Genomic DNA, 13722 nt, shown 5'->3' with positions numbered 1-13722 from the left:
TTGCCGCAATGACTGGGTGGGGTTCTGAGGGAGTACCAGACACCTCCCCCCCCCCTTTATTTTTATATGTTCATATATTTTTATATGTTCAAGCTTTACTACCCCCTTCATAACTAGGGTAATATGAGCTCATTTGAAGTTTTAAAGGTACTACTTTAAAGTGAGATGCAGTTCATTATTATTCCATAGACGTGGGGAGGTCATAAATTTCAAAATTATTTTTCAGGTCGCTGTGTCTAAATTTGCTAATGGGTTGTTCCTTTAAAAAATATCGTGGGGAATTCTTCACACTCCTTCCACCTTCATTCAAGTACACTAAATGAATGTTATCTCTTGTTCAACGCTATGAAAAATTCAGTGATAAGAGGGGAGGAAACTTTTATCTCATTAGCATCCGTATTGTAGGTTTATTCCAAATATATCATCCCAAGTGAATGAATGTCCGGGAATAACCCCCTTACCCCCTACCTCCAGAGTTATCTGAAGGACATATCACGGAAATTTAAAAGTTGGCCATGAAAATAAACTGTTAAGTTTTCAGGCCTCCTCTCCCCCCTCTCCACTTAAAGAGAGTCACTGGCTTTCCTCCAATAGTTTCTGTGCTATTATGCAATACTATGTAACCGATAATAATAATAATAATACAGCATAAGCAATATCTATAATAATTGTTCATTTTTGCATAGATTGTGCAGAAGTTAAGGGCGGATGAGCAATAACGTGGTAGTATTGCTTCTGCAAATAAAATTCTGTGGTTTTGAATAGATTGGCTATTTGAGAATTTTTGCTTTACAGCATTTTCGTCCTAGCCGGGCCAGTATTTGTATTTTGGGGCACAAAATGACGGAAATTGGCAATTGACTATGGCACGGTCAATTTTGACCTAAACACGGCGGTATAACTGGAAATTTTCATTCGAATGAGTTCTCTCTTGATATTTTGTGACGACTGTTTCACTCTTTTGATGTTTACATTCCCTGGGGGGAGGGGAATGAACATATAAAAACGCATTGTAAAAAAAATTTTGTGACCTTTCCGTGACCAAAATCATGATAAGATTCTCAAAAATATCAATTACTGAGGTTTGAGTCAAACTATCTAGTTTTCAAGATAGCTGAATTAACACTCTAGCCTACAGGAGCTGTGATAGGAATGGCTGACTGTATTTAGCGCAGTTGTGTTCATTTCAAGTTTTTTTTTCATCAGCATATTTATTTTAAGTTTATGCTCGCTTTAAGTTTTAACATCACCCCTTACTTTTCTTTGAAGTGACCTATCTTTCATCTTTTTAGAAACACGTCAGTTAAAAAATGACTCAATCGTGAATTTACTCAGCCCACTTTTTTATTTGAACATTTTAAAGTCCAGCCTCTCTTGTTTTACAAAATTTGTGAATAATTAGAGTGATTGTGACTATTGAATTCTTTTTTAGGATAAGACCAGAAGATGTTGGAGAGGATCACTTCACGACGGGAGTTACGAATTTAAGAACGACTAGTATTAGTGAGCAAGATTCAAATGAAGATCCTCTGTTAAACATGTTGATTACACTCCAGGAAGCTGCAAACTACACAAATCCATATTCAAATAACTCAGATTCAACGGGTTCCCCGCGTCAAAGTCCAGGCTCAAATCCTAGTATTGACTCAATCGGATAAAAATTCTTTTTCAAATGGTTATGTTTTAAACAGAGGTTCAAGATGTTTCTTTAAATTACACAAATCTAAGTTCAAATAACACAGATTCAACGGGTTCCACACGCCAAAGTCCGGGCTCGAATTCTTGTATTGATTCAATGGAATAAAAATTCTTCTTCAAGTGGTTATGTTTTAAAAAGAGGTTCAAAATGTTTCTTTAAATTGCACAAATCCATATTCAAATGATTCCGATTCAACGGGTTCCTCACGCAAAAGTCCTGGCTTAAATCCTAGCATTGACTCATTTGGATAAAAGTTCTCCTTCAAATGGTTATGTTTTAAAAAGAGGTACAAAATGTTTTTTGAGTGACAACTGATGAATCTGATAAAATCCCATAACTATAAATCCCATGGCATTGACAGTGACTCTACATTGTTTAATGACGAGGTAATTCATTACACGTTAGAGTGTTGCCTTTGCTTGAAAGAATTTTTTTAGCACTGAAATTCAAACTTATAGTGTAATCCTTTTGGGATGGTGAAAAAGTGGAAAAAAACTAACGGAGCTGCCGTTCGTTTTCTCCTAACCATGATGAATGGTAAAACCCATGCTTATTCAAAAGCACCATTGGCTGCAAATCTAGTTCGGAGTCTTTGATAGGAAAAACTGTGACAGGTTGAATATTTGCTCCATTCTAAGTGAGCTTATGGACATTCAGCCAATCGCTGATTGCACTGAAGTAATTCGGGATGAAATATCAGAACATTGAAGCATTGTCAAACAAGATATGAAGGTGTCTTACAGCTCTTTCGAAAAACATATACGTGGTGCAACTTACGTCCCTTGTTGACTGAACTGAAGAGCTGCCCGTGAATGCGAGAAATTCTTACTTTCAATATGTATACCGAAGTGCAGAGCGCTGGATTTCAAAACTGCTCTTCTTCACATATATACCACAACTATTATTTTTATCTCACCTCCTTAATGTGCATACCAGTTGCTGAATGGAAGTCACAATACAAAACAAGCCTTAGCCCATTCCTTTGGATCTTCTTTATCGATTGTGTCACTTTACGACATCTGTCGTACAGCTCTTTAAATAAATAAATGAAACAAATATATTTAAATGTGTCAAAAATGAGATTTTTGCAGTAATATCTGCTATGAATTTTTTTTAAATATGTTCGAGTTTCATAGTGTGATGAATAAGAGTGTTAATCTAGTGATATTCCGCGTTAAGTGACTAATATGTTGCAGCTGAAGCTGAAACAAACTGATATCACAGTGTTTTTAATTGGATAAAAAAATTATGAGTGAAACTTCAAATTGGGATTAGGACTATATGTTCCTACCCTTACATAATTGCTTTTATATTCTCTTTACTTGCTGATTTATCCTCTATCGGAGCTCATCGCTTATTCATCTGAGTTGCGAATCTTACACGTTTAACTGTTTTTTGTTTCTGTCGCTTCCTTTTTTTCTATATATTAATCTAGTGGTAGCACTCATAGTGTGTAAATCTTATTCTTCAGTTTTCTTGTGATTTTACTCATTCTGAAAGTGCTGCTCTATTTATCGCGTAAAGTTTCATACAATTATGGTTCCTATACAAATTTAATTTACAAATCTAAAATTAACATATGAATTGGCAAGATACACGTGTAGATCTTACGAAGTTAGTTTAGGTGTTTTTGACCAAGTCAAATCCTTGTTTATTCTGCACGTCTGCCTATATAATTTATAATCTCGGTCGGTAACTCTGGAGAAGATCTGTTTATGAAAAATAGTTTGTCTATAAATATTAAAACACAAAAGTTTTTGTTTTCAGGTTCGCTCACCTGGAAGAGCAACATACTCCCAATCTTGGGGTCATGGGCTAGAACCCAATATTAGTATTCTTCTTTTAGAATACATTGAGAACATTTTCATTAGAATTTGCATTTTTGGACAAAAATTGATGTTAGGCTATTTTAACCCGGCTGTTGGATAAAGACGATGGTTAAAATGACCAAAAATTCCGTATTGAGTGGGGAGGGTAATATTTTTCTCCGATACTCAAGAAAAAGGATATTCGATTGACATTTCTTTTTTACTGTTGTCCGACAGGTTTTGTTGCTAGTTTAATATGAGCTGATACTGTATTTTGTTTCATGTCCCAATGAAAAAACCAGCAAAGGCCTAATAATGGAACTTATGAGAAATTGATTTGAAATCTGACTTATTCTTAGTTCATGGCCCTGAAATAAGGAACCTTATTCAATGGCGCAAAACTCAATAGCGCAAAATTTCTAACTCAAAACTCAGTTACTAAAGTAATGAACTAATCTCGCTTGTGTTACCATCATGGCGGCTTTGGGCGTACGGATTGTAGAAAGTATTTTTTGTTTATTGGGGTCTTATTTCGTTTTCTTCCCCGTTATTTCGGTGTACTCTTTTGATAATAGCGAAAGTTTAACGTGCTTCAACCTTTTCTATATTTAATTTGGGTTTGAAATGCCTATGTTTCTACGTGCTGCGGTTCTAATTATGAATTTTCCTAAGAGAGCATTCGGTTTAAATTAGGAGAACCCCTTGAGATGTGTAAGACAATCCCAAAATACTTTAAAATCAAATTAAGTGGCTGAAGTTATAATTTGTTCCACCAGTCAGTACATAATCAGTAGTCCTTTTTTTACTCAAACGACAGGTTCCTACGGTTAAGAAAAATGGCAGCCGATTTGTGCCACAGAAAAAAGTGGCTATACATATTCAACTTTAAACTACTGTAAGCCGATCTCATTATTTTGCTATGAAAACAGGCACCAATGCTTTCTGTTGGCTCTCTGTGATCATTTCTATGCATGACTATGCATGACAACAGGTTTGCTACCTGTCCCTCTAAAAGATGACCCAACAACTAGAACGTCGATTCTAAGCCCTCTGCGCCAGCAACGGCTCTGAAGGACCTTTATTTACTTATTTTTACCCAGCGGTATTGACACCAGATAAGATTGTTTTGTGTTGATTTATTTCTTAAAGTCAATATTTGACCACTAAAGTTTCAGAAATATATTTTCTTGTGTATATTTAACAGGAAAATGTTCTCAAAGTATTCTAAAAACAGACGTCTTCTTGTATATGATTAGCTTTAATTTCGGCGAATTTTCTAAATAAGCAGTAGCCGAATTACAATTTTCCTCGCCCAAGAGGTAGAAATAAACTTTATTTGCCACCCGCTAGAGGAAGAGACTGACATGTCCATTTCTAACCCGTTGAGCTTTAAAAAAATAAAAATATATTTTTGGATTATATAATAGAGTAAAAATTAAAATGCCATCTCCTTAGTGACTAATATAACAAAGTTTGGCTTATCCGATCCACCCCTCCTCTCTCTAAAAGAAGCCGTATCTCCTCCAAAAGAAAATCCCAACTGTATCCTTGATGCTTTTATTTTTTTTATTTTTTTTTTTATTCGCTAAATAATTTACAAAAAAAAATCAATAATAAGAAAGTGCTTTTGTGGATGAGCTTTTGTATTAAACTATTTATATCATACTTCCTAGTGTCACTTGTTCAAAAACGAGCACAAAGAACTTTTCTAGTCGACAATTGGATTTTCTTTCAGTGATTTACTATACTAATTTGTTGCTAATCTATCTACCGTTTTTTTCTATTATTGTAATATTTCTCTATAAATATGTTGTTACCAAGGCGGGTACTTTCGTTTTAGTTAGTACTTGAAGAGATCAGGTTTGACTATCGATATGTTTGCACTATATCATCGTAATAAAGTAACTTCGGATATATCTAACATTTTTCTGATTAGAAAACCTATTAAACTAAATAGTAAAAAAACTACGGGCTATGGAGCTAAAATCAGTAACGTCTCAAATTATTATATTTTTATGGTCCGTTCTCATGGTAATAAAAATGGACGGTACTTGTATGATATAGTCCTGACCACTCAGGTTTTTATCTATTGACGCATTTTAGAACCGTTTTTTTCCCTTTCGTTAGTTTCTTTCAGCTTAGCGTGAGACAAGACAAACAGAAGTGACAGAATAGATGGGAAATATATAATTTTGAACTATAGATTTGTACATTAAGGGGGGAGTAAAGTATTTGGACAGTCTGGAGTTAGAAAACAATTCTTACTTCATAATATGAAGAATAATTGTACCTAACAAATAAGGCATAAAGACCCGCTATGCTTTTACGCAACCACAACCCCCACCCCACCCCTAATCTGTAAATATATAGCCAAAAATTTTTTTTAATTATATTTCTATCGAACTTAGGTATATTTCATTAGAATTGAGCATCAGAGGAAGAGGTTCTAGATGAAGAATATTAGGTCGGGGCTATATCATACAAGTACTAGACGTATGCATAAATTTTGAAAGACAGTCGTTACAAAGGGGATGACAGGCAGTGAGTGGTTAAGCAGAAAAGCACAACCTTGACTGTGGATGTGGGCTGATGCTTACTCTTATTTGGCCGACTAATACTGGCCAAATTTTTTACTGGTTATACAACGACGTAGATTTATCGATGCTCCTAAAAATGATGGTTCTTCGTATTTAAAAAAATTGCCTTCTCTTGGATTACAAATACTTAATATTATACGTTTATTTTTGCTTATAATTGACTACTAAATGTACTTAACTTACTAGGCTATCTAAACTACTTACTAGATCACCAAAATCAAGTATCGTCGGGATTCACTTTTCTGCTACTACAGTGAAAAAATAACTTGGTAAGAGATTGGTTTAAAAAGCTTGTATGAAAACCTTTACGAATTTTTTCCCAGCTATTGCCTACTAATACTATGTATTTTTACCAGTTTCCTTTTACAGAAAAGGAAACTGCTTTCTTCTTCTTCTTCTTGGAATGTCAAGCCTTCTGGAGTCACTTCGGCCTCCTTTTGGCTTCACGACGATTTTCAATCTGAATGTGATGATGGGTCAGGAATAAGTCTTGCTACCATCTGTGGGATCTACTCGCAGATATTACTATATCTTAGGAAATCAAAAATGCTTTTGTATAGATAGCTCTCGGTGTTATCTGGTAAGCTTGAGAGCAGCAACATGTTGATGTCAGGCTGGAGGTATGCCTCACTGAAGATCTTCCTAATGTTGATTACTTCCTGCTGGATGCATTGACATTCAAGAATCAGGTTGTTCAAGGATTCTTGAATAGAGTTGCAAGGTCTGCCATATGGATCGACATGTATATGTCAAGTAAATTCCTCTTTCCTCAGGATCAAAGAGTTGCGTTTGATTCTATAGTAAAGAATGTTATCTGTCCTTGATGGAAATAAGAATGGAATGGGCGTTTTCGTTTATGAAGGAACTCTTCTTCTGAGTCTGTCTCTGAAGGTCTGGGCCTTCAAACTGGGGTTGATTGGATTATACAAGGAGCTACTAGCTAGCTCGTCTGCTATCTCATTATATTTGACGCCTTGGTAGCTGGGGATATGTTGGAACTTGACTTCAATAAGCTTATTTTGTAGACTGATTGAATGATCTTCTCAGATCATTCAATTCACGATCACGATTGTCCTCAGGTCTGTATCCATGGCACTTCAATAAACATTATTAATGAGCTGAAGAGCACCTTTGGAGTCTGACAATAATACTACGTTTTGGAAGCCGGTGGATTAATATTGATGACCTTTAAAGCCTCTTTTATTGCCGATAGCTCTTCTGTAAGGATGAAAGTATTATCATGAAGTCTCGTTTTTATATTCAATGAATAACTCGGGATAACAGATGTAGAGCCGTATTTGCTGCCTTTAACTAGGCCATCAGCGTCAATTTGGAGAGAATCTGGATACAAAGTGGTCATTTTCTCACGTGAAAGTGCCTGAATTTTGAGTGTCAGGTAATTTGTCTTTTACAAGGGTATTAACTCTAGTGAAACACTTGGAGGTGACACTAGCCTTCCTGCGAAGACAAGAAAATGACTGAAACAGGGTGAGTCAAGTTTCCAAGATTGGATAAGCTCGTTGAATGTTTTCCATTACCTTAAAGATGTCAAACTATGCAAGATACCGTCTTTTGTAAAAGTGAGCTTAAAAATATCGTTCTCGTAACCTATAGCTTGTATCCTGCTGTAATATCTGATAATCAGCGAATTCTGTGTTTCTAAAATAAAGGGCAGACCGATTAAGTGTTTCACTTTATTAGAGGGACACCGATTATAAAGCCTTTGGGCAATTTTGCTAGCCATATTTTGGATTGTTTCTAATTTGGCAAGATTAGTCTCACTACATTCTCCATATGATTCAATGGAATACTCAATCTTTGAACGAATAAATCTCTGGTAAGAATCAAAGAGTATTTCTTGGGAACTTGCTCACTTTGACCCCGCCAGGCACTTAAGGATAAAGAGCCTTTGCATCCATGAATTTTTTACACAGTTGATTTGACTTTGCCAAGTGAGGCTTGGGTCGAGGTATACTCCTAGAAATTTAGGTGATACAGCATATTCTATTTCCACATTGTTGACGAATAATTTTGGTAGTAAGACAGACTTTTATGTTGTGGAATATGATTGCATTTTGTCTTAGACTTAGAGACTTCCTTATTAACTTCTTAAATCTCTTAAACTTTCTTAAACCTCCTTCGTTTTCATTTAAAAAATTCTGCCTTAAACGTCTACTCTGACTAGTTAAATGTAAATCTTATGCTTGATATTTGAACAATATTTAGTTCAATTACCTACGAACAGGATACATAATTGACAATTGAGTCATGCAGAATTTTGATTTCACAAGTGTAGTTATAATTGTTGCTATTATTATTAATATACTTTTTGTCTAAAAAAGTATAAAATCTTACTAGTACAAGAGTGACTAGCATTCTCAACATCTAGTTTTAAGACAGCAAGTTTTTTTTAATAGCTTGGAGAGGGTCATTAATACTACATTTTACGATTTAAGACCATTTTTTCACCACAGGGGGAGACGCAAGAGGAACTTGGTATATCTATAAAAAGAACTTCGTATAGCATTTCATTCCGATGTCGTAAAGATTTTCCCCTAAAGAGAATCAGAGTGAGCTGGTGAGGGTCTTTATTTGTGTCTTCTCGCTTGCATCAAATGACCTATATGATGTTTGAAGACGGGAACAGAAGTAGTGAATCAGAGCTGACCTTGTATTCTTCAGCGTGGACGCAACAGGTACAAGATTGATCGCGCGGGATTTAATCAAGATGTCACTATTGTTTACAATAAGGTTACTTGGTAATTTATTTTTTAGCTGTCGGTTACTATTAATTCAGTTACAAATTCATTAAATGAAAATCAAATCCATTGCAGCCCTAAAGGATACATAGCTCTGCTGAAACATGGATACTGAGCGGGAAACATAGAGGATATCGGAAGCGAAATTCAGTAGTGAAATTCACTAATGAAAAAATCACCACGGCCTTAGTGCTTATTGTCATTTGATGATAGCGTTGATGAACAGCTATGAAGATAATTGTCAGCTTGACATCCAACTTTCTTGAAATGGAGAATTTCTAAGAACTACGAGAGCCTGAAAGAGAAGGAATGAGGATGACAGTCAATTGTTTCGTGATACATGCTGTACAGAGGCAGTAAAATACACATAGGCTCATCCCATTCGCAGGCCTTAAGTGTTACATGTCAATGGATGCTCGAATCAAAGGCTCTACTAGCATTGAGGGCTCCAAGAACGCTGCGTTTATTCTTATTGACAAGATCGCTGTGATGCTAGGGGCATATTATTGTCCTGAATTCTGTTTAGCAGAAAACCAAAGTAGTGTATCTGAGTGCAACTTCTTCGAAAATAAGGGATACAATCAGCTTGGGAGAAGCAGCTGACACAGCAGTTAGACTATATGAAACTAAATGGTTATAAAAGTAGCTTGTTTGTCTTTGTTTTTAGAGTGAGATCCACCAATCCCAAACCGAAGTTGTCAGGGACTATACTTGTATTGAAAATCATCCGTAATAGTTATAATAGACACTGCAGAACAGAATTGCTGTCAGACTTGGATAGATTCCAGACATGAATTCTAGCTTTTCGATATATTTAGCTTTTTTGATTCAAAAGCTAAAGCTTATCAATATACAAGTGCATCATAGACGGTGCAACCAAAAAGCCGATTTCTTTTACTCCGAATTTTACCAGAAGGCAGGAGTTCTCAGGATATGAGCTAGGGCCACAAATGGGTCTCTGAGATAGTTGCACTGAACATTTTTGGATGTGCAAGGTCGGATGTGCATTGAAGAAGTTTCTTCCTCTTGAAGACGCCAGAAGACCGACGGTCAAGAGTCAATAATCTTGCTTGTACGGTCAATCTCATTGGCCATATGTTGAACGAGGTCTTTGGAAAATTTGTGTTTCGTTTGTAAATAGATAGAACTTTTTACTCCGCTACGCGGCTCTCTGCAGTTTGCCTATAACTGTAGACAACGTTTTACATGCAACTAGATGACCATGGTTGTTCCACCAGTTCTGAAATTCCCCCATGGCAAACCTTTTGGAAAGTAACTGAAACTTTCTGGAATATAAGGATTGCTTGAACTATTTCAGAACAAAAGATATTTAGTAAAACTTTTTTCCGATTTTATAATCATAACAGGGACATCAAGAAGTACGATAGGAACTTGAATATTCGAAAGAAAAATATTATGGCCCAGACATTAGCTAAGGGTGACTTCCTCTTCAAGAAAATATCAAAATAACTCGAAATGTATATTGTAAATCCTGTCCTGGTTCTAGATGAGCAGTAAATCAGGAAAGAAAATTTATCCCTCAAAGTCATGTAACGAGGTAAGCTTTTAGGGCAACGTCACAATAAAACAACTTTGGACAGATATGTGACAGAAATTTTTTTCACCACACTACCAACAATCCGAAAAACATTCAATCTTAATATTTTCATACTATATATAAATAATAATTTGGATTATATTTATAGTATGATTATACAAACAATCATACTATAAATAAATAATTTGGATTATACAATAAAGAATACATACATCACAATAATGCCCAGAGACTATAGTCTGGAAAAGACAAATTTAAATATTTTGTCCGTCACGTAGCGGTTATTTTGCATGTGGAAAAAGTGTAACAGCTTCTCTTTCAATTTATTCCCTTTATCAGGCTCTTATAAAAAATCACTGCTTAACTGAAACTGAAAAAGTAAACTTAGCTGATATTTTAGTTTGGCAAATTGACTTTTTATATATTTGAAGAAATTGATATAACAGGAAGAAACCGTTGATAAGCCTGTATTAGTAATATGACTAACGAAGCTGAACTGATTGTTTAGAATATTTTAATGTAGACAGCATCAAGCAGCATCAAAAAGAGAATGAAACTGTTCGTTATAGCGAACTGTTAGTAAGGAGCAATGCAGCTCAATAATAACCAAAACTCTAAGAAAGAGAGTCTTGATAACACTATATGCATCGAAAGAACCAAATTTTATGCTTATTCAAAATGTATAAAATTCATCAAGTTTAATGTTTCCTATCAAAAATTACCAGCCTGAGAATATTTGCCCAATTTTCGAAAAGGAGGGAAACATCCCTAAAAATCAAGTGATCTTAGTGAAAATCATACCATCAGATTCAGCACATCAGAAAATCCTACAATAGAGGTTTCAAGCTCCTATATACAAAAATGTACAATTTTGAATTTTTTGCCAGAAGAAAGATGAAAAAAATTGTTGACTTTTTTTCCAAGGGGTGATCGTATCGAAACAGTGATCCTAGAAGATCGGAAGAAGGCTCATTTGATCGGAAATCAAAAGTTCTAGCCCCCATCTCATGCCCCTCTTTTCCGAAAGTCACCCAATCAACATATTAAATAGTCGTTTTGTTCACCATAGTCGAAATATTTTATAACTATGACTTCGAGTTAGCGATAAAAAAAAATACTGTATAAAAATAAATCTTGATTTCACCAGATTGCGAATCACCAGCTAATCTGTTTGGGTTTGAGGGGATCAAACACTGTCCTTTTTTGTTCATTTATATCTATTTTAAGTCTGGATTTGTTGCCCATTTTAATTTGTATTCCATTTAAGTTCTAATTTTTTGGCTATAGTAACTTCTGCTCGTTTCAGTTTGGCATTTAAATAAGGTAACTTAAATTCGTTTTTCTTCTCATGAACACATATCAATGAAAAGAAAGCGGCTTGATTAGATGATATGTCAGGGTAGTGATGATGGAAAACAGGATAAAATGATAATGTTATCCACCTTCAAGAAGATTTATGTCTGACATTGCAACCCATACCAGGAGATAAAAAGATCCTATCTTGATTAATGCAATCAATCCAACCATTACCTTCCGGAAAAGATATTCTACTCAGTTAAAATCAATTGTACATTTTGCAAGAAAAATTCCGTCGTTGCCAGCAATATATGTGGCAGCAGAAAGGGTTTTCAGTGGAGCAGGACTAAAAGTTACTACTAAGCGTTAAATGTTGGCTCCACACAGTGTAAAGAAGCTTATTTTTATACATGACAACTACAAGCTTGTCAAAACTTAAGAAGGAAAAACTTGAATTTATTTCAAGTCAAGTGAAATTTTAAGCAAAAATAACAGCAAATAAGCAAAGAGCTACTATGAAAGGTTTCAAACGTTATAAAAGAGAAGTTGTAGGGCAGGCCGTAAGTTGTGACGCCAAGTTTTTGTTGAGATGCCACTGAAGAAAAAAAAGCCGCTGAAAATATAAAAAAGTGGACGTAAATTTGTTTTTCCCAAGTATTGGACAGCAGGCAACTACCTCATAGGTTTGAGTAGTCAAAGAAGTGGAATGCAGGTCACAAAACCAGGAAATCCAGACATGGAATAAGATTGTCATCAGATTCCCTTGAAATTTCATAAATTAGCTATAGATACATGGTGCAAGAAAATTTATTTTATTATTAAATTACTATTCCCAATTTTGTCATATCAATGCAATTCTCAAGCATTTTAAAGTATCATTGTTGATCATTTGGATTAAAAGAATGATTAGAAGAAGTTACATCTTGATGATTTATTTTGTCCCAAGTTTGATCATAGTAACGAAGCTGAAAAGCAATGGCGAATTCCAAAAATATACCCTAAAACGAAAAAGAATTTTAATAAGAACTGGTACCAATTTAGTTTTCAAAATTAAAAATAGTTAAAAAATAGTTTCCAAACAGCGTTGTCTTATTATAATAGACAGAAAAGAAAAATCAACAAATGCCCTAAGAGTTATTATAAAAAGATTATAATTTTAAATAGCGTTGGTCTGGTTTTAATCCTGCTAAGAAAATACAGTAGCAAATTCAATACTGCCAATTTGTTTTATTGCTAAGAGCTATTTAAACAAAACGACTATAATTTTAAATAACGTTAATCTGGTTTTCATACTGCTAAGAAAATAATATAAAGTATTTTGCCTGAGCTACCCGTTGAATGCTATACATTCGTTGATTATAATTACAGGTTAAATGTTTCTTAGCTCGAGAAAAAAATAACCCTTTATATTCAACACCAAAAATTGTCAACAAATAGTTCTTTCTTAAAAAAGCACCGAAACCCAAGCCCAAATTAATTGATAACAATATAACAATAAACTTTTATGGCAAATATTTCTTAGAAGGCCTCCTCCAATTTCCATTGAAAATTAAATATTTGAAAACATATTCCTTCTTTATTAAGGCAATATATTTTTATTTAACTTAAATAGAGTAGTAATTTTATTTACACACCATGATATAAACAAGCTTGCAAAATTCTTAAAGGAAAGTGTAAAAAAAAATCCTAAAGAAATAGGAAAATACAGAGTAATAGAAAAAATTCCTGTACAAATGTTTTCTAGCTCAAATTTCTTCCAAAAAATCTGATTTTACCTCTAGTGGACAAAAATCACTCCTACAAACGTCTGTAAACATGAGCACTTATACGGCAATATTTTTTTACCCCCTCTTGGAATATCACTACCCCACAGTGCTGAAAATAAAATTCAATTTTCTTCCCTTAAAGTTTTAGGTAAATTTCACGCACGAAAGCAGATTTTAATCTGGCTTATTTCGGGAATGCTAGAGATTATTTTTGGTTTATTCGCAAACGTGCCATTAAA

The 13722-nt window shown here is 34.5% G+C and overlaps 1 protein-coding gene across 1 annotated transcript in view; it reads left to right on the top strand.

Moving 5' to 3' along the window:
* The window catches only part of LOC136040698 (neuron navigator 2-like), a 56610-nt gene extending 51282 nt beyond the window's left edge, over positions 1-5328 (top strand). The window contains exon 16 of the mRNA XM_065724998.1: positions 1433-5328. Within this exon, the coding sequence (XP_065581070.1) occupies positions 1433-1658 (226 nt within the window). The 3' untranslated portion in view covers positions 1659-5328. The remainder of the gene's footprint in view (positions 1-1432) is intronic.
* The last annotated feature ends 8394 nt before the right edge of the window (positions 5329-13722 follow it).

Source organism: Artemia franciscana, chromosome 21 (genome assembly GCF_032884065.1).
Source record: "Artemia franciscana chromosome 21, ASM3288406v1, whole genome shotgun sequence".
NCBI lineage: Eukaryota > Metazoa > Arthropoda > Branchiopoda > Anostraca > Artemiidae > Artemia > Artemia franciscana.
This window is presented reverse-complemented; position numbering and strand designations above follow the sequence as displayed.